At 34.2% G+C, this 19,762-nt stretch overlaps 1 protein-coding gene across 2 annotated transcripts in view; it reads right to left on the bottom strand.

The window, feature by feature from the left end:
* The window catches only part of LOC110030731 (FAD synthetase, chloroplastic-like), a 35,253-nt gene that overhangs the window by 9,217 nt on the left and 6,274 nt on the right, over positions 1-19,762 (bottom strand). For both annotated transcript variants that reach the window (XM_020733620.1, XM_020733621.1), the window contains exon 2: positions 7,899-8,074. In XM_020733620.1, the coding sequence (XP_020589279.1) occupies positions 7,899-8,074 (176 nt within the window). The remainder of the gene's footprint in view (positions 1-7,898; positions 8,075-19,762) is intronic.

The following is a 19,762-nucleotide window of genomic DNA, read 5'->3' as shown; positions in this document are numbered from 1 at the left end:
TTGGAGAAAAATATATATATATATATATATAGGCATGTAATTTTGGTTTACTAAAATCAAGTGATAACATAAATTCAAAAATAACTAGAATGTTTTCATTTCATTTTCCTAATTTAGAGAGAATTTTCATCAAAAAATTTATTGATGGCCTTGTGTATTTTCTTTCCATTTTTCTTTTCCTTATCTTTTTCTAAACAACCATGACAAATATTTATTATTCTAAATAAACATTTTAGTAATAAATCTTGCAATTTTTCAAAATTCATTACACGAAATCTTTCAATGAAAAAGAAAATAAGATCTTACCTATTTCATGCTTCCAAAAAAATCCACAATCACAAGGAAATGCATCCTTATCCATTTTCCAAAGGTTAAAATAAGTAGCATCATACAAAACCCTTCATACAATTGGATCAATGGCACTATGATTATCGACATTGGAAGTTGGAACAAAGGCACCTCTCACCTTTATGGCTGAAACACATAAACTATATGTTACAATGCAAGAGACATATCTGCAAACAATCCTTAAACTTAATCTCCTAGCACTCAAACAACCAAAATAGTCAAAGGATGAATTTGCCAGCCAAGTTTAAGATTGACTCACGAGCTAGCTTTAGAGCTGTCAAGATGAGACCAAGATAAACTCACCAGCAAAGTTTAATGAGAGCTTGCTAGCATGGTTTGTATCAAAGCTATTCGCCGAGATCTGGGCAACCCCTCCAAGTAGGTTCAAGGAAGACTCAACCGATATGCTCAGGGAAGATTCACCAAATATATAGTGTACTTCCAAACCAACTAAGCTCAATTACAATTGTCCAAGACCAAAAGAAGCCTAGCAGTTTCCTTAGAGGAATCAACAATTTTCTCTCGACCAGCTAATTGAGTATCAATCGATGTTGTTAGGTTACAAACCACTTTTATTTTACAACAAATACCGTATTGGACTTGATTTTATTATTTTCTATCAGTATGGCTTATTATGCAGCATTCAAATCCCAATTCCCACTTATAAAAAGTAAGTTATAGAGAGATTCAAGTTTTCCAAAGCAACCTTGCACAATCTAACCCAAAATGTTTGTACCATTGAACTTTCAATGGATTTTCCCTCTACTCTCCCACCACTCACTTCTTTGCACTTCTCTCCACCTCTTATTTTTCTGTGTAAATAGGGTTCTGGTGTAATCAAAGAATAGATAAATCGTTAAAAATTTGATAAATGTGGTCTATACCATGAACGAGAAAGGACACAGATATCTGCAGAAGCAGCAAGAGATGCACCAATCAGGGACATTTTAGTTGGTATGGAGGACCAAGAATTTAAAACCACCAAGCAAGTAATTGAGATGGAGGAGAAACTCAGTAAAATGATTCACGGGGTTCTATATCAAATCACAAAAACCATATCCAAATGCAGTTACATGAACCAAACCCAGATTGTAGTTACTTGAGGACTTCATTGACTAAGCAGTTAAAGAAGAAACTCAAAATTAAGAGCACTACAATCCATCGATAATGAAAAATTCTACCCAAATTCTATAGAAAATGACTTTTCCCTTCCCATGTCATCTTGAGAGGCGACTCAAGAAGATTATGTAACAATTGCAGAATGCCATCTCAAGACACATCGTCGTGCTAAACCAACAACAAAGTTGAAAATCATGCATTTAGACATATGAAGATTCGAATAACCATTGTCTATTTCAAATCAATTGTCTCGTAACTTAACAATTTTCAAGGAGGTAGCCCTTAGGTGATTTATTTGCCTATCACTCAGAGCAGTTGCATCATTTGACAAGTTTAAGAGGATTTTTTATTACCCAATTTGCTAGCATAGAACATAACAGAAGAATTCACAAGCCTAATTGAAAATGATATGGAAATTATGAGAAATAAAAAGTCATTGAACTAGCTAGAAATAAAAAGTCACTAGAAAACTTTGTGATCATATTCCAGAGAGATGCTAGAAATAAAAAGTCATTGAACTAGCTATGGCTCAAGCTGCTCTCACTCAGGGTATTTAAGAAAGCCCTTCCGCTATCCACTTGAAATGCAACAACTATTAATCTTGATTGAGTTGCAAAACTTTCCAGTCAAGCTTAAGGGAAACTCATCAGCCAAACTATCAGAGTTTATAAAGAATTCATTGAGATCTCACCAAACTCATGATGAACTTACCAATCAACTAAACTTATGTATAGCCGCTCAAGCCCAAAAGCAACTTTGGTGATTTCTTCAAGAGAATCAGTGACATCTCCCTAGCCGGTTGACAATAGATCCAAATTTCAACTTAAACAACATGTTTTTTGTATTTTATAATGAGTAATTGAAGTGTCTCACTTTGTAGTGTTTATTATTCATGCACCTTGTTAAATAACATTTTCTATAATGCTTAAACCCCAATCTTAACCTATAAAGAGTCCAAGGCAATGCAATCTTATACAATCTAGTCATAAATTCTTGCATTTAAGCTTTCTGTAGTAGAAATCCCAGAGTTTATTACTTTATTTTCTCTTTTCTCTTCTTTTCCACTTCTTCATGTAAATAAGGTTTCAGTTTAATTCACAGATCGACAATTTGAATTCCATAGTCTATTATATGATCATGATCATCATCTTTAAGCTTTTTGAGAAAGAGTTTCTTGTGGCTAAGGAATTGATGTTGAAGTATGGCCATAACATCTCTTATTTGATCAACTGACTTTCACAAAATTATGTTTAGTTTATATCATTGTCTATAAGGATATGACCATCAATTTTTTGTCTTTTCTTTTGATGTTTTAGTTTTTGTGTTACAATCCCAAATCAATATGAAGGGTTCTAGTTTTCTATATGGTTATTACCATCTTTTGTTGCTAAATCCTAGCTTCTCAATATCAATAATCGAATACCTAGTTATGTCTCCGCTCTATTGCTTCCTTAATCCATCTCTATTCATTCATCACATTCTCTCTCTCTTTCTCTCCCCCCTCTATCTCTCCTAAAGTCCAATAACACATACAAGACATCACGTGATCAATCCATTACAATATCCCATTAAGGAAAAGGAAGCTCAAGCATATAAAAGTTGAACTATGGTGGTAAAATCCAATAAGCAACATAGATATCAGACGTGATGAGTGGCTTTTGGCAATTGATGTAAGGCATATTAAAGGAATTTTATGATTACAAAAGGAGGATTGAGGCATGAACAACTCAATATAGTTCTTTCTAAACAAATCCCTAGTAAATATGCAAGTCTTTCTAATTAAATTATTGTAATCTTCAAGATTTTGAGAGGTAAATGTTGGGCGGAGTAAAGGATCTTATTGTTGGAATCCATAGATTAGTACTAAAGATGAAAATCAAGATCCCACAAACTCATGATAAGGAAATCAGGATCCTGCTGATTCATGACAAGAAAACCAAGATCATATAGATTCATGCAATGAAAAAAAAAATTTGAAAACGTATTTTTAAATTTTATATTTCTTTGTAAAGCTATAAATATATAATTTTTTTTTATTCAATACTCACATCAATCAATATTTTTAATGTATCAAATGCTATAAAGAAAGAGAAAGAAGCCTTTTAGGCTCCACATTGTATCAAAGCTATAATTTTTTTTTTCCAATTTCTTATTCATCATGATCTTCATATCTAAGTAATTTTTTTAGCCTTAATTGGTGTCTCTATATTTACATTAGCCTTCATGCCCAATTCAAAACCCTAATATAATCACTTGTAATAAAAAATCTCTGCCTTCGCTACATTGTTGTTAGGGCCTCCCTCACCATGCAATCAATATCAATCTTTACAAAGCATTCATAGTACTATGATTGATGATTCAACTAGGACCGATTATCAGATTATTTCATATCCAACCTTTGCTACAATTCATAACCTATGCCAATTTGGTGATTCCCTTACGATGCCAATTAGGGATTCAAGATTAATGATTTTTATTATGCATCGCCCAAGTCAACCCCTAAGTCAACCCGAGACCTTTGCCTATTTACTTCTACTTGATGTAAAATTAGACAGCATAAGAAATTGTTCATCCCCTTCTAAGAGGCTAGTTGTGCTCCACTTCAATTCAAAAATGATATATGAGAATTTACTTAATGTCATGTACATAGATTCCATAAGATTTTGCTTAATATTTTTTCGATGATGCAAGGTCCCCTATACAATGGTCTCTTCTCAACACAACTTTTATGATATAAGATAACTCGATCTTTGTAACCTTATACAATGATGACCTTGTTAACAATAGCTTTTCTATTTGAGGGACTTCATCATTTGCTTGAATTTAATTTTTTACAATCTCTTATCCTAGCCTTCATCACTGCTTGTATTCATATTTCAAAATCTTCATTATTGCATGTGCCAATCCCAACCATAACCTTCATCATTGTCAATTTTGCTATAGTTTTGGAGGGCATCTCTATTCTGTGTTGAAGCCTATTAGATCTCCTGAAATAAGCATTTATTTAAATAAAGTCAGATGCAAAACTTAATCGTATATAATTTAATAAAAAAGAGATTAAAAGACTCCGAGATTTACTGAAGATTAAAAATAAAATCCTTTTACTAGTGGTGCTAAGTATGTCCATCCCTACGAACCAAATCTCACATAATGCCATCATTGACTCCTGGATCATTGATTAGGAGCTACATATCAAATGGCATATACTTACTAAAATTCAATTCTATATTCCTTATCCAAGTACTAGAGAGATATATTTATTACTAATAGCTATCTTACCATAATAACATGATTATAATACATATAAAGCAATTCACTATTTATTCTAAAGAACAATTTTTATTTTTCTAAGCTTTTTAGTAACTTGTGAAAAACTCACTTGTGATATGAATTGTAAATAACTTATTTCCTACTTGTGTATTTTAGGATCCACAACTAGGAAATAAAATTAAAAAAGGGCAAACGTTACTTTTTAAAACATCAAATCAAAGAGCGGCATACCTTTATCCTTCCATCCTCAAATAAAGATAGCATTTGCACTTGTCATTTTCATCTTGGGCATTCTTCAATTAGAATTTTAAAAACTGTGTTTGTTAATCTTTTTAAAAGAGTTGATATTAAACTTTTTAATTTTAACATTTATGAATTTGCAAAGCACAAACATTTATCATTCCCCATGAGTAATGAAAAAAGTTATGCTCTCTTTTACTTTATTCACAGTGATATATGGGGTCCCACTATTATTCCTAATGTAATAGGCAGTGTATAGCTTGTTTCTTTCGTTAACAATTGCATTAGGACTTTCTAAATCTTTTATACTTATATTCAAATATGAAATCATATTATCCACCCTACTTTTCCAATTATAACCCAAAACTAACTTAGGGTAGAAATTTATGAAAAAATCCAACCTGATAATGCTAATGTCAATTTTAATTTTGTCCCCAAATTTTCACAAAAAATAAATCATGAGCTCATAAGCATCAGTGCTCAACAAAATAACCTTTATGAATAAAAAGAATGATAAAATACTAGCCATAACAAAAGCCTTCTTATTCCAACATCAAGCTACAAAATCATATTGCGAAGAGACCATCATTACAACTACCCACATCATTAATAAGCTATCTTTTGAAGTTATGGAGTTCAAAAGATCAACATAAGTAGTTGCCCTTATCCAAGTTAAAAACACCACAAACTATTGAACATCGTGAATCCCTGTTGGTACTGCTACCACCCTTGTGCATGTTCATAGTAATAACTAAGGGAAGCTTGATCCCAAAGCAATCAAGTGTATCATTTCAGATTACTCATCAATCCAAAAACAACATAAGTGCAACCACCAATCTACCAAAACATCCATTATTTATACTGATGCCACTTATGAGGAAAAGACATTTCTTTATTCAATCTTATCTTCAAGGGAAGAGTTAACTATAGAAAGTAAAGGATGAAAAATCTCTTATGACTAGATCCACCTTTCCCACCCACATCTTCATCAATTCCGGATAACTCTATTCTCATACTCCTCAAAGAAATAAAATGGCTTCCTGAGAGTCCTCAAGCCACAGAAATCCCAAATCATGCCATTTAGAGATATAGTTAGGTGTATTCAAGAAGGATTGCTCTAATTCAAAAACTTATGGAAGCTTGAGAATCTTCTCCAAATTCTAAAAAAATCAGATAATTGTAATTTCTGAGCCTACATCCCAACCCCACCCCCAAAAAGACTACCCGAAGAGAAAAATAATGATCTATCAATTACAACTTAAGAAAAACACAAGCAAGTGCACCAAAGACTTACCGTGTTCTGCATCTCGCATCGTTTCATTTAAGAAGCTCTCATCTGCCACAAAACTTTTAGTAAGCATCTAAACACCATTTTAATTTTTGCAACATTATATGAGGCAATGCCCCTTGAGGAATAGAGAAAAGCCATGAGTGGTGAGGGGAGCCTTGGAGAAGAACAAAATATTGGAGATCATAGAGTTTCCAATAGGAAAGAATTCAATAGGGGGCTATGGGTGCGTGCAGTGAATTATATAGCTGATGAGGCCGTTAGAATATAAAGATATGATTACTAGCTAAGAGCTACAATCAAACCTAAGGAGTATATTGCTTGAAGGCGTTGCTCTAATTGCAAAGATTAATATAGTAAGTCATTTTGTAACTAACTGCCAGCTTTCACCGGGATTTGTAATGATTTGACGTTCAAAATGCATTCCTTCATGGAAATTAAAAGGAGAAATCTATGATATATTCTCCTAGGTTTGGAGGAGAACTTGGAAACAACAAAATCTACAAACTATAAAAGGCATTATATGTTATCAAAATGTGACCCAGAAATTGGTTTAGAAGATTTGCAGAAGTGATGATAGCCACCTATTACAAGACAGTTAGGAAATCATACTGGAGGAAGTCAGATCTTTATTATTTTAAGTAATACAGCTGTAGTAGAAAGATACGAAAAGATTCTTTTAAGCAATTGTTAATCAGAGAAATTGAGGTAAAATAGCTAAGAAAAATGAAGCATTTCCTAGAAATTGAGGTTTCTCAATCATATCAACGGATCTTTTTTCCACAACAATAGTATATCATTTGATCTACCAAGGAAAACATCAAAGACGAATTGTAAACTCCTTAAAGACATGTTAAGTGGGATCACAATTTAATAGGGGCAAAAGCAGATCCTATGATGAACAGGGAAATGTAATAAATGATAGTGAGACAACGTATTTATCTTGCACATACGACATTGAATATAATCACTACATGCATGTTCCGAAATTGGTTAACCTAAAGGCTCTCTACCAAAATCTTATTACTTAAAATTTGGAAGGGTGGTTTTATTTTGAAGAAATACAAAATTAGAACTTGAAGTCTATATATACATCTACAATACAGGTTCTTTTGTAGTTAGAAGATCAACCTCTAGCTACTGCACCTTTTTTGGAGACAACCTTGAAAATATAGAAGCAAAAACAAAATGTAGTAACAAGGTCTGGTAAAAAAGTTGAAATTGTAGCAATAGCATACAGAATATAAGAGTTAATGTGTTAAAAAATTATTCTTAAAAATCTAAAAATCAAGTAGAGCGGGCCTATAAAACTCTATAGTGATAATAAGTCCTAAAAAAATATAACACATAATCCTGTGTAGAATGATAGAATGAAGCCTTTTGAGATAGATAGACATTTTAAGAAAACATTGTCAATTACTTAATTTATATCATGTGCGTCTAAGGAGATTAACAGCACGTCTTCAAGGAAAAACTCGACATCAAGTAGTTTCAGGAGGCGCTTAAGTTACTCATGACTTAAAACAAACCATTTTATGGACGAAGAACTATTTTATTTCTGCACAAAGCAAGGAAAAAAATGAAGCCATCTCAAATTACACACTATACAAATATGAACACAGAAGCTACTTACCAACAACACATTGCTGATCTATCTCGCAATCAATAAGAAAATTACTCTTAGCAACCTCCTTGCCATCCATTTCTACTTCTTGTGGTTCACAAGAACTTAAGACATTCATGGCATATTGGGATTTATGTAGTGCCTTGTACATGTTATGAAAACCTCCTCTCCAGCAAGGAAAAGACCTATGGGAGAAGAAAATATCATTAGTCTACTAGTATAAATCAAATCACAAAAGCCAGCACAAGCATTGAAACACAAGGAAGATTCAGCCTATTCTTCTGGAATATACATTTAAAATCTTTAATATGAAAGAGATCTTTGAAAATAAGACAATCACTTAAGGCATGCCTATACTACGATAGACTTAATTCACATTGTAAAATGTGAATTAAGGCATGGGAGAAGAAAATATCATTAGTCTACTAGTATAAATCAAATCACAAAAGCCAGCACAAGCATTGAAACACAGGAAGATTCAGCCTATCCTTCTGGAATATACATTTAAAATCTTTAATATGAAAGAGATCTTTGAAAATAAGACAATCACTTAAGGCATGCCTATACTACGATAGACTTAATTCACATTGTAAAATGCCAAAACGATGGTTATGCCATGAATATGCATAATTACAATGCACGTGAGCTGACAGGGCATATCATTAATGATTATTGGATAAAGGATTCATTATCAACAATTACTTCGACACATCAACGGGTATTTAGCTTGAAAATGTTAGAAGATTTAAATAGTTTACAGTGATATCTGTCCTCCACTACATGCAACATGGTAATCAATAACCAAAGAATATAAAAGGGTAAGATTTAACATTATGTAAGCATGTGTCACTCTGCGCCAAATACTTTACTGTACAAAGTATTAAGAAGAGTTTTTATAAGGAAATGTGTAGCTTCCACTGGACCACCAACATAGAAATCAATTTCTAATAGCAAAATAATTAAGCACTATGGAATACTAATATAAGATTAGTAGGGGAGATTGGAAGGAACAAATATTACCGATGTCTCGCTCATTATCTTTAAAATCAATAATTTAAAATATCATGAAAAAACTATTTTGAACTTCACTGACCTGGATTATGCCTGCTTTAAGTTTATTTTCCTAATAGTATGCCCTAGAGACAATATTATACCTTCACCAATGTTTTAGTATGTATTTTAGATTCAAATGAAACAACAATTAAAACAATGATAAATGAATTCCTTATAATGGTTAACTCTGCATTATTATTGTTCTCATCATGAACAGAAATATCTTTCTCTTAAATATTGTGAAGGAAAAATATTTTTCTTGCTACCATTAGGCAATGTTTAAAAAGGCAAAACTAGGAACTAAAGAGTGTTGCTTTAGCAAGGCGATGCATAAACCTCAAAATATTAAAACAAAATTATAGATATAACATAAACCATTGATATATTAATTTATTTTATAAGCATCTAAATTATAAATAACAATATTAAATATTGATAAATTATAAATGACAATATTAAATATTGATATAAAAATAAAATTTGAAAAACAATTTAAGATAAACGTTAGCTTAAAATTTAAATATACTATGAGAATCATGTTTTACAATAGTCTCATTCTCACTTTCACCATCTTCAAAAGAATTATCATCTGTAATAATTGTATCATCTGACCTATTTCATCGGCTTCTAAATCTTCTTCAATCACCTTATTTTTTATCTTATCACATAGATGAATTAATATTAAATCTAATAAAATTCAAAACAAAATAACAAATTTATGACACAATCAAGTATTCATACTTAAATTATCTTTTAATTTTTTTTTGAGACATTGAATTAAATATATTAGATATAAGTATAATACAATCTAAAATAATATATATTAATAATATATTATAATATTTTTACTTAATTTGATTGAGGCGTCACCTCAAATGCCTTGACAATAAAATCCCAAGGCATACATCTCAGTTTGAAAAGGTGATAAGTCTCACTACTAACAATGAAGCTTAAGCCCAAGGTCTTCATGTGTGCATTGGTTTGAAGTGCGCTACAAGACGGGCACCTAGAACACTTTTTGAACATGGATTTCAATATATTTATTGATGAGTTCTCAGCTACGTATATCAAGATTTTTTATTTTCTTGCATATTTATTATCGTGATAATTTTAATGAAATCATTTTAAATACTGTTGAACTCTTTACATGAATACCCTTATCTCAATTTTTATTATTTTTGCAATACGTATAATTTAATAACAATTAAAATTATGTTTAGGCCTGACTATTGAAAGTTAAGGTGTGGGGCAATCAAACAATATATGGAAAATAATAGTTAAAGTTTGCGATTTTTTATTTTTATAACAATAATGAATCTCTTGTTAAATAATGCATTTAGCATGCCCTATATTCCTCCTTAAATATTAATTTAAAAATTTTATAATTACTTTTATATAAGTACGGTTTAATAGCTTATGAGTTGATAATATATTTTTGATAAATGTATTGGCATTTTGGTATTATCTTTAAAAATTTAGTAGTTATAAAAATATTTCTCAAATTTTGTTTTGTGCAATCATTTTTTTCTATATAATTAAGAGTTAGTAACTATAACTTTATTGATACCTTATTTTTATAGTGTTTTAACTATTCTTAGGTTTACTTGATGTTTATTTTGATATAATCAATAATTATATATAATTTAAGAATTGTACTCATTACTCTAACCCATGTTAATTTTTTTACTTAATTTTAAATCATCAGTTTACTAGATATTTATAGTTTTATTTTTTTTAGAAATAGGTGGTAAGATTTTATTTTGAAATTAATTTTTTCAAGAAGGTTCTTTTCAAATTCATCCATTTTAATCCACCAACTCTACTTGTAGTTTCTATTTTTTTCTTTTTGGTTCCAGAACTCTCTTATACATACTCCATATTTTAGAAATGATAATAATTTCATGATTAGCCTTTGAACACATCAAATGTAGGATTGAGTGATCTCTAACAAAAAAATTTAGGAAAAAATAAGATATTGAAATGACCACCTCTCATTATAAAATACGAACAAACTTCTTTATTTTTTAAGGGTAGAAAACACTCCTCTAGATATTTACAAAATAATCCAGTTTGCTCATCTTTTATAATGAGAGGTGGTTAGTTTATCTCCTATTTTTCCTTAATTTCTTTCTTGAAGATTATATTATCCAAAATTTGAAGCTAATCGTGAAATTATTATAATTTTTAAAATTTGAAGTTATTTAAGAGAGTGAAGAACAAAAAATACAAAAAATTTTAAGTAGATATGGTGACTTCTAAAGAACGAATTTGAAATATTTTTGCAAAAAAAATGATTTCAAACAAAAAAAATTAACACCCCTTTCTCAAAAATGTAACTATAAAAATCTAAAAAAAATATGGCTTAAAATTAAATAAAAAAATTAGTAGCATAGATTAAAGTAATGAGTAAATTTTTCTAAATGCAAATAATTGGTGATTATATGAAGAGAAATACCAAGTAAAATAAAAAACATCCAAAACGCTATAAAAATAAATTATCAATGAAGCAACAAATATTAACATTTAATGTAATAAAACGAAATGATGACACAAAAAGAAGTCTAATAATTATTTTCCTAATATTTTCAACTATTGAATTTTACAAGATGATTATAGAAAACTCACCAAAATGCTCAAAAAAATTTACATTAATATATTAACAACTCTTAATTTGTTGCAATATGTCTACATAAAAGTAATTATAAGCTCTAAATTAATCTTCAAGGGGAAAACAAGACATGCTAAATGAATTACCTTAACAAGAAATACACTAATGTACTAAAAGTAAAAAAGTAAAAGAAAAATCGCAAACTTTAAACATATTATTGTCTGCCATAAAATTTCTAATTACACCACACCTTATTTTTTAATAATCAAGATTGGACATAATTTTCATTGTTATTAGATCATACATAACACAAAATTAACAATAATTAAGATAATAATCACGATGATTTCATTAAACCAATCACAACAATAAATTTGCATGAAATGAACATCTTGATGTACATATCTAATAAATCATCCAAAAATGAGTCAAAATCATTGTTCAAAAAGGTATTCAAAGCGTATAACTTGGGGCGCGTATAGAACTTAAGAGCACAAAAATGACTCGGGCCTAAGCTTCATTATTAGTAGTAAGGCTTACATCTTTGTTATCTGAGGTGTATGCCTCAAGGCTTTATACTCGAGAAATTTGATATGGTACCTCCATCAGATTAAGTAGAAAAATTATATTATAATATTTTAAAATGCTTATATCTAATATAATTAATTTAATATGAAAAATTAAAAGATAATTGAAGTATGATTACTTTATTTTGTTATACATTTGTTATTTAAATTTAAATTGGATTTAATATTAATTTATATAGGTGGTAAGATGAAAAATATAGAGATCAAAAAAGATTTAAAAGGTGCCAATAAGACTGATGAAATGATAAAATTATTATATATTATAATTTCTTTTGAAAATAATATAAGTGAGAATAATGTTGTTGTAAATCTTTATTCTCATAGTCTATTTAAAATTTAAACAAATGTTTATCTTAAATTTTATTTCAAAATTTTATTTTATATCAACATTTAAGAATGTTATTTGTGATTTACATCCTTAACTAAACTAATATATTGATTGTTTGTCATATTAATGAATTTTTTTATATTTTAACGCTTACGCATCGATCCACCTTGAGGATTATGCCTCACATCGCTTAAGCAAAACACCTCAATTCTCAATTTCATCCTTTTAAGCATTTCCATTAAGAAATAAGGACATCATTCATGCTGCAACAACAATAGACACTCACCTTCAAAATTAAATCCATTAGAACGGAGGAAGCAAATGCAAATAATGCAACTTTCCATTTTTGAATGGTAACTTGTAGTCAAGTTTATGTTTATTATAGAATAAACTTCATAGGTACCCATGTCCAAATAAGCTATTGTCAAAATCATTTAAAATACGGGGTTGTTTTATTGTTTGAATGGCAAGCATTTGACATGCTATGTTATGACACTAGCACATGTTATTATTTAGGAATGGTACCAATTTTGCATAGCAACTTCATAAATAAACTTTAGCTTCCACTATAACAGCGTCTATATTTTGGTCAAATTTACAGATATTTAAATGTGAAGCACTTTGATGACCAAAAAATGTCGAGAAAAAAAATTATAATCACCTTTGAACATTTTAAATAACATGGTACCAAATTAAATTCATAGCATTCGATAGATAAGCTTGTTAAATTAACTGAATAACACTATTATATACACACCATTGTACCGAACATCCCCTAACATTGAAAGTTTTCAAAATCATGCAAGATATTTTTCTGTTGGGTTGCCCAAAAAAGCAGAGTTGCTATTTGCTAATAAGTGAAATCAATAATGTACATATAAAAATATGTCAGCATGAATCTCAAGGCAAATGAACAGCTCAGGAAGAAGATAGGAACGACCAAACAGTTCCTTCTACGATCGTTTTTTGGCTGAATATTGGCAAGAAAAGCCTCTTGTTCCAATGATCTGTGGAAGATGCAGGAGAGGCTCCCGCAAGGTGGTAGACAGCCTTCAAGCCAATCTACAGGGAGCACTTTTTTGGACTAAATATCGATCGAGTCAAGGTTTAACAAACGATCGACAACTCATAGATCGAATCAGTACACGGTCTTATTATATGTGAATAACTTTGTCCAACAATTCCCCTTAAAAAGTTAATAATGAAGGGGTTAATATGTACTTTTATAATGCTAAAGCCTATGTCTTAATTAGGGGCCCACGGCATGAATGAATGACACTATCTTTTACTGTTCCATAATGTGCTCTCTCTCTCTCTCTTCCTCTCTTTTTTATTTCACTATTTCTCTCTCTAATCACTTCCTAGCAAAACGTTCTATTCCTTGGGTGTGTTTCTCGGGCACTTTTGGATTCAACATCCTTTAAGGTGCGGTGAACATGGAAATATGTCGTCAACAAGAAAATAAGCCGAGCAATCACAACAGGTAGAGTCTAGTCAGAGGAATGTAAGAGAAACAACATGCACCCGGGAGTTTATGGAAGAATTCGTTCAACAAGGACTGCAAAATTTGAGAACTCAGATCACCAACCAGATGTTAGGACGGTTTGCAGAAGTACTTAGGGCATTCGTTGCCCTAGCAATAATTCCAGTTCCAAGAGAAGATCAAGCATGACAATGAGCACTCAACCCCCCTCAAAGGGAACCACCAGCCAACAATGGAAGGAGGGTGATCCACCTGCAGAAAAAGCCTGACGACGATCTATACCAAGACAATAGCTGATCCGCTCCTGTGAAGAAGAGAAACCGACTAGTACAGACTGAGGTACAAAAGCAGCCTAAAAATGCCTTCTCTATATAGATCTCCAGATTTGAACCTCCAGAGAAGTTCAAGATGACAATCATAGAGCGGTATAAAGGACGATCAGATCCAAACGATTACTTAGCGTCTTTCGAATCGTCCATATGCCTGTTGAAATTTTCTGATGCCCTCAAGTATAAGCTCTTCTTCAAGACGTTGAGATCCACCGAATTAAGGTTGTTCGACAAATTGCCCGCGGAATTAATCACTTGTTTTACAGAGTTTAGAAGTCTCTTTCTATCATAGTTTGTTAATGCCCCCAGGCCTAAGAAGTGTCCAATCCCAGTGATAACTGAAACAGGGAGCCAACAAAAGCTTGTGGTAGTTTATCGCACGGTTCCAGAACAAAATGCTAGATGTCAAGGACTTGAAGACCGACATGGCCCAGGCCGCGCTGACAGAAAGAGTGAAGTCGAAGAGGTTTTGTGTCGACCTCTAACTCGCAGAGCCACAAATCTTGGTTGAGCTGTTGGAAATGACCAACAAATATATCGTCGCCTATGAGAGCACCCCTGAGCTCGTCGAATAGAGACACCAAAAGAAACTGTCACAAGGTAATAGACAACAACCCAGACAAAGTGCACGACCATCCAACTGCCCACTACGAGGGTCACTCGACAATCACTCCACCCAATGTCATAAGGATCAGAGGTGCAAACCAAGGCCCAAAACCACCGATCGTCATACCATTGTGAACACTCTCGGTATAATCCTGGGGTCTCCCGCGAAACCCCACTAAAGGTTTCCATGGAAGAAATAGTGGATGCCATCCAGAATAAAGAGTTCTTAGGGAAAGCAATGTCGATGAGGGTTTGAGCTTTTCTTCGGGATAGCAGAAAATATTGTAAGTACCATAGAGATCACAGAATCGATATGGAAGAATTCAGACACTTGTGAAGCATGATCGAGGAGTTGATAAAGGAGATGAAGTTGAAATAATTTGTCGCCTCTAGAGCCAAGACCCAAAGACAGGGCAAAGCTCCCGCGGGAGGAACGACCGACGGGCCCATCCGCACCAACTCCATTCACATTGCGAGGTATGTGCCCCCAATTTTTGGAGGAAGCGAACCACCCAGGAGGACAAGTCAGAAGAGACAGCAAACGGGAGAACTTTACGCCGCATCCTTTGCCTTGAAACTCAAGGGGCTATCCGCCTATTTATTTCACCGACGATGATCTTCCCCCAAAGGAAAATCCATATAACAACTTCATTGTAATAACGACGATAATCAACAATTACCAAGTAGAAAGTCTTCTCATTGATACAGAGAGTTCTTGTGAATGTACTATTCAAGCAGGTATTCGACAAACTGAGCCTCACTGCCGATCTGATGACCGCATCGGTTGGTCCGCTGTATGGGTTCTCGGGCGAAAAGAAAGAAGCGTTGGGAATGACCGAGCTCCTGGTAAGTTTGGGAGAAAACGAGAAACAATGTACACTCACGAAAGATTTCCTCGTGTTGGATTCACCCCAACGCATAACATTATATTCGGCCGACCGCTGTAGAATAATTTCAGAGTGGTGAACTCTACTCACCATGTAGCTGTCAAGTTTCTTGGAAATGGAGAAATTATCATGGTAAGCGGTGAACTGGAGCAATCCTAGATCTGCTACTTGCGAGACATAAGCAACATAGAGCACGACCCTCTGGAAATCCAAAACGCAAGGGAAGGTGGCCTTGAGACCAATAAGACCACCCGTGAAGTTCTGGCAGACAAGGAGAACTAGATAGATATTTTCTGATAAGTGAAGCTTTTGATGCATGTTACAAAGAGCTATCCAAACCCTCTGAGAAAATTAAGATGTTTTTGCGTGGACAGGCGTTGAGATGTTAGGCGTGCTGATCGACGCCGCATGCCACAGATTGAACGTCGAACCATTGGAGAGGAGGTGTGAAAGTTGGAGGCGGGGTACATTCCGGAAGTGCAATACCCCACCTGGGACTCCAATATGGTGATGGTGCAGAAAGCCAACGAAAAATGAAGGATGTGTGTGGACTTCACTAACCTAAATTCTGCTTGCCCAAAAGACTCTTACCCTCTACCAAAGATTGATGCTCTGGTGCATTTGGCGGTTGGCCACTCAGTCTTAAGTTTTCTCGACGCATTCTCCGGGTACTATCAAATCAAGATGGACCCAACTAGCGTGAAAAATACCACTTTTATTACTTGTGAGGGAGTTTTTTGTTACAACGTAATGCTTTTTAGGCTTAAAAATACCGAGGCAACTTAACAATGCCTCATTGATGTAATGTTTGCTAATAAAAAAGAAAGAAACATTGAGGTGTATGTCAATGATGCACTGATTCATAATCGGTCTGACGAACAACACATTGAAGATCTAAAAGAAATCTTTCTAACACTTAAAAAGTTTAACATGAAACTAAACCCACTGAAGTGCACCTTTGGAGCCGTGACAGACAAATTCCTGAGATATTTGCAAACCCCTAAAGCCATACAGACTAAACCGAAAAAGATTCAAGCACTCCTCGATATGTCTCCCTATAAACAACAAGGAAATCCATAAACTAACCGGTCGGATCGCAGGTTTGAGTAGGTTCATTTCCAAGTCAGGTGATAAGTGCTCTTTAAAGTACTAAGGAGAGCCAAATGTTTCAAATGGACACCGAAATGGGAAGAAGCCTTCAGGAATCTCAAGCAATTCTTTGCCTCTCCTCCCCTCATTCAGAGTTCGAAACCGAAGGAAAAAATTATCTTTACCTCGAGGTCGGCCCTAAAGCCGTCAGTTAGGTCTTGGTTAGAGAAAAACTTAGAAAATAGCACCCAGTGTACTACACCAGTCGGGTCTTCAAAGTCGCTGAAATCCGGTATCTAATACTGGAGAAACTAACCTTCGCCTTGGTCAATTTAGCACGGAGGCTCAGACCATACTTTCAAGTACACCCAATACGAGTTATCACAAATCACTCATTAAAATCCATTCTCACCAGCCTAGAGCATTCCAATCGACTACTCAAATGGGTCATGGAACTCAGAGAGTTTGACATCACCTGTATCCCCCAAATAACGATAAAGACATAAACTATTGCAAATTTTCTTGCAAATTTCTCTGAGCCGAGAAAGGCAAACGAGGATCTGGCGATCGACAAATCGACCTGGACCCTATTCACTGATGGGGCATCCGGCCAATCAGGTGCTGGATTTGGAGTTTTCTTGTGCAGACCCGCAGGGGAAAACGTCTACCACTCAATCAAGATAAATTTTCCATTGACTAACAACCAAGCGAAATATGAAGCTTTGATTGTAGAACTCCTCCTAGCCTCGAAGATGAGAGTCCTCCACATAATGGTAAAGGCCCATTCACAACTCATAATGAACCAAATCAATGGAAAATTCGAAACCAGAGGCGAGACTATGGTGAAGTACCTAAGGAAGGTGAAGACGGAGATCGGTCGATTTACCAGTTTCAAAATTGAACATGTTCGAAGAGAAGAAAATCAGGTCGCCGACATTCTATCCCGGAGCTTTCATCTAGGAGAAGGACTACCTAGAAGGCTCGGTCGACCCTCGATTGAAGAACCACTAGCAATGGAGATACATCAGGAGGAGAAGAAAAGTTGGATGAGCTCATACATTTGTTACCTAAGCATGGGAGAGATTGGCGAAGAAGTTACCGATCACAGGAGATTCAAATATAAAGTTGTCCAATGCCTCTTAGTCGAAGAAAAAATATTCAAGAAGTTGGCCACGTCCTTATACCTAAAGTGCATTGAGGAAGATGAGGTTGAAGACAGACACCGAGAAGTTCATGGCGGGGAGCGTGGGAGCCATCCAGTGGGAAAGACGCTAGCTCACAAAATTCAACAATAAGGTTGCTTTTAGCCAAACTTGCTCAAAGACTTCAAAGAATATTCTTGAATGTGTACATAACGTCAGAAATACTGACCATTGCGTCGTCAATCGGCCAAAAAACTTCACCCGATCGTCAGTCCTTGGTTGTTCCACATGTAGGGCCTCAACATCCTCGGCCCTTTCCCCCCGTTAAAAGAGCAGCGGAAGTTTTTATTGGTGGTCGTCGATTATTTCTCCAAATGGGTAGAAGTAAAGCCTCTGGCACACATAACAGCAAAGGTAGTTTGAAACTTCATCTGGAATGACCTGATTTGTCGATACGGATTACCTCTCGTCATAATTACAGATAATGAGACCCAATTCGACGACAAAAGAGTTCCTGTAAGAGTCAAGGGATCAATCTCAAATTTGCTTCTATACAACACCCTAGAACTAACGAACAGACGGAGATTGCAAACAAATCATTCAAAATTTGCTAAGGAAAAATGTAGGAGCAAAAGGGCAAATGGGCAGACCTGGTCCCTTCGGTATTTTGGGTAATCCAAACAACACTGTCCACGTCCACTGGATTGACCCTCTTTATGTTGTCTCACAAAATGGAAGCCATGTTACTGGTCGAATACAACAATCATAGCCAGAGGGCACTCTCCATCTCAACTTTCGACAGGGAAGATCCAGAAGAGCTTGAGGCGAACGACGAAGGAGTCAGACTCGCCCTAGATCTGACTGAGGAGAATCGAGCCAACACAACCCTACGACAAGAAAAGGTTAAGCAAAGGACAACCAAAGATTTTAGCAAGCACGTACGCGAAGAGAAGTTTGTCCTCTAGTGGTGAAGAAGGTAGACCTCTCCGCCAGGGGGACAAGCTATCGAGAAGCTGGATCTACCCTTGAATGACCACTACATCGTCCACCAGAAAGCTTGACCACAAGCATACAAATTGAAGACATTCGCAGGGAACGACGTCCCTCAAAGTTGGAGTGATGACAATCTAAATAAATTCTTCCTTAAAGCTATTCCTACTTGTAGAAAGAACACTACAACAACAACAACAACAACAAAGCCTTAATCCCACTACGTGGGGTCGGCTACATGAATCCTTTTTCTCCATTGCGTCCTATTTAGTGTCATATTTTCATTTAGTTCTAGTAAATTAAGATCATTTTTAATACAATAAGCCCAAGTCTTCCTAGGTCTACCTCTGCCTTTCTTAACACAAGTCGAATTTAAAACATCTACTCTCCTAATCGGATCATCTAATGGTCGACGTTTAATATGACCAAACCATCTAAGACGACTTTCTCTAATTTTGTCTGTCACAGGAGCTACACCAACCCTATCACGAATATATTCATTCCGCATTTTGTCTCTAAGTGTAAAGCCACTCATCCACCTAATCATTCTCATCTCGGCAACACTTAACTTATTATTATGCTTCTCTTTTAAAGGCCAACATTCAGCGCCATAGAGCATTGCAGGTCTCACCACCATCTTATAAAATTTTCCTTTCAGTCTTAGCGGTACTTTTCTATCACACAAAAGGCCCAAAGCATTCCTCCACTTCAACCAACCAACTTGAATTCTACTATTAACACCCCCATCTATATCACCATCGCTTTGAACAA

Source organism: Phalaenopsis equestris, unplaced genomic scaffold, assembly GCF_001263595.1.
Source record: "Phalaenopsis equestris unplaced genomic scaffold, ASM126359v1 Scaffold000755, whole genome shotgun sequence".
In the NCBI taxonomy this organism is placed as follows: Eukaryota; Viridiplantae; Streptophyta; class Magnoliopsida; order Asparagales; family Orchidaceae; genus Phalaenopsis; species Phalaenopsis equestris.
Note: the sequence above shows the minus strand (reverse complement) of the source record. Positions and strands in the feature narration are given on the sequence as shown.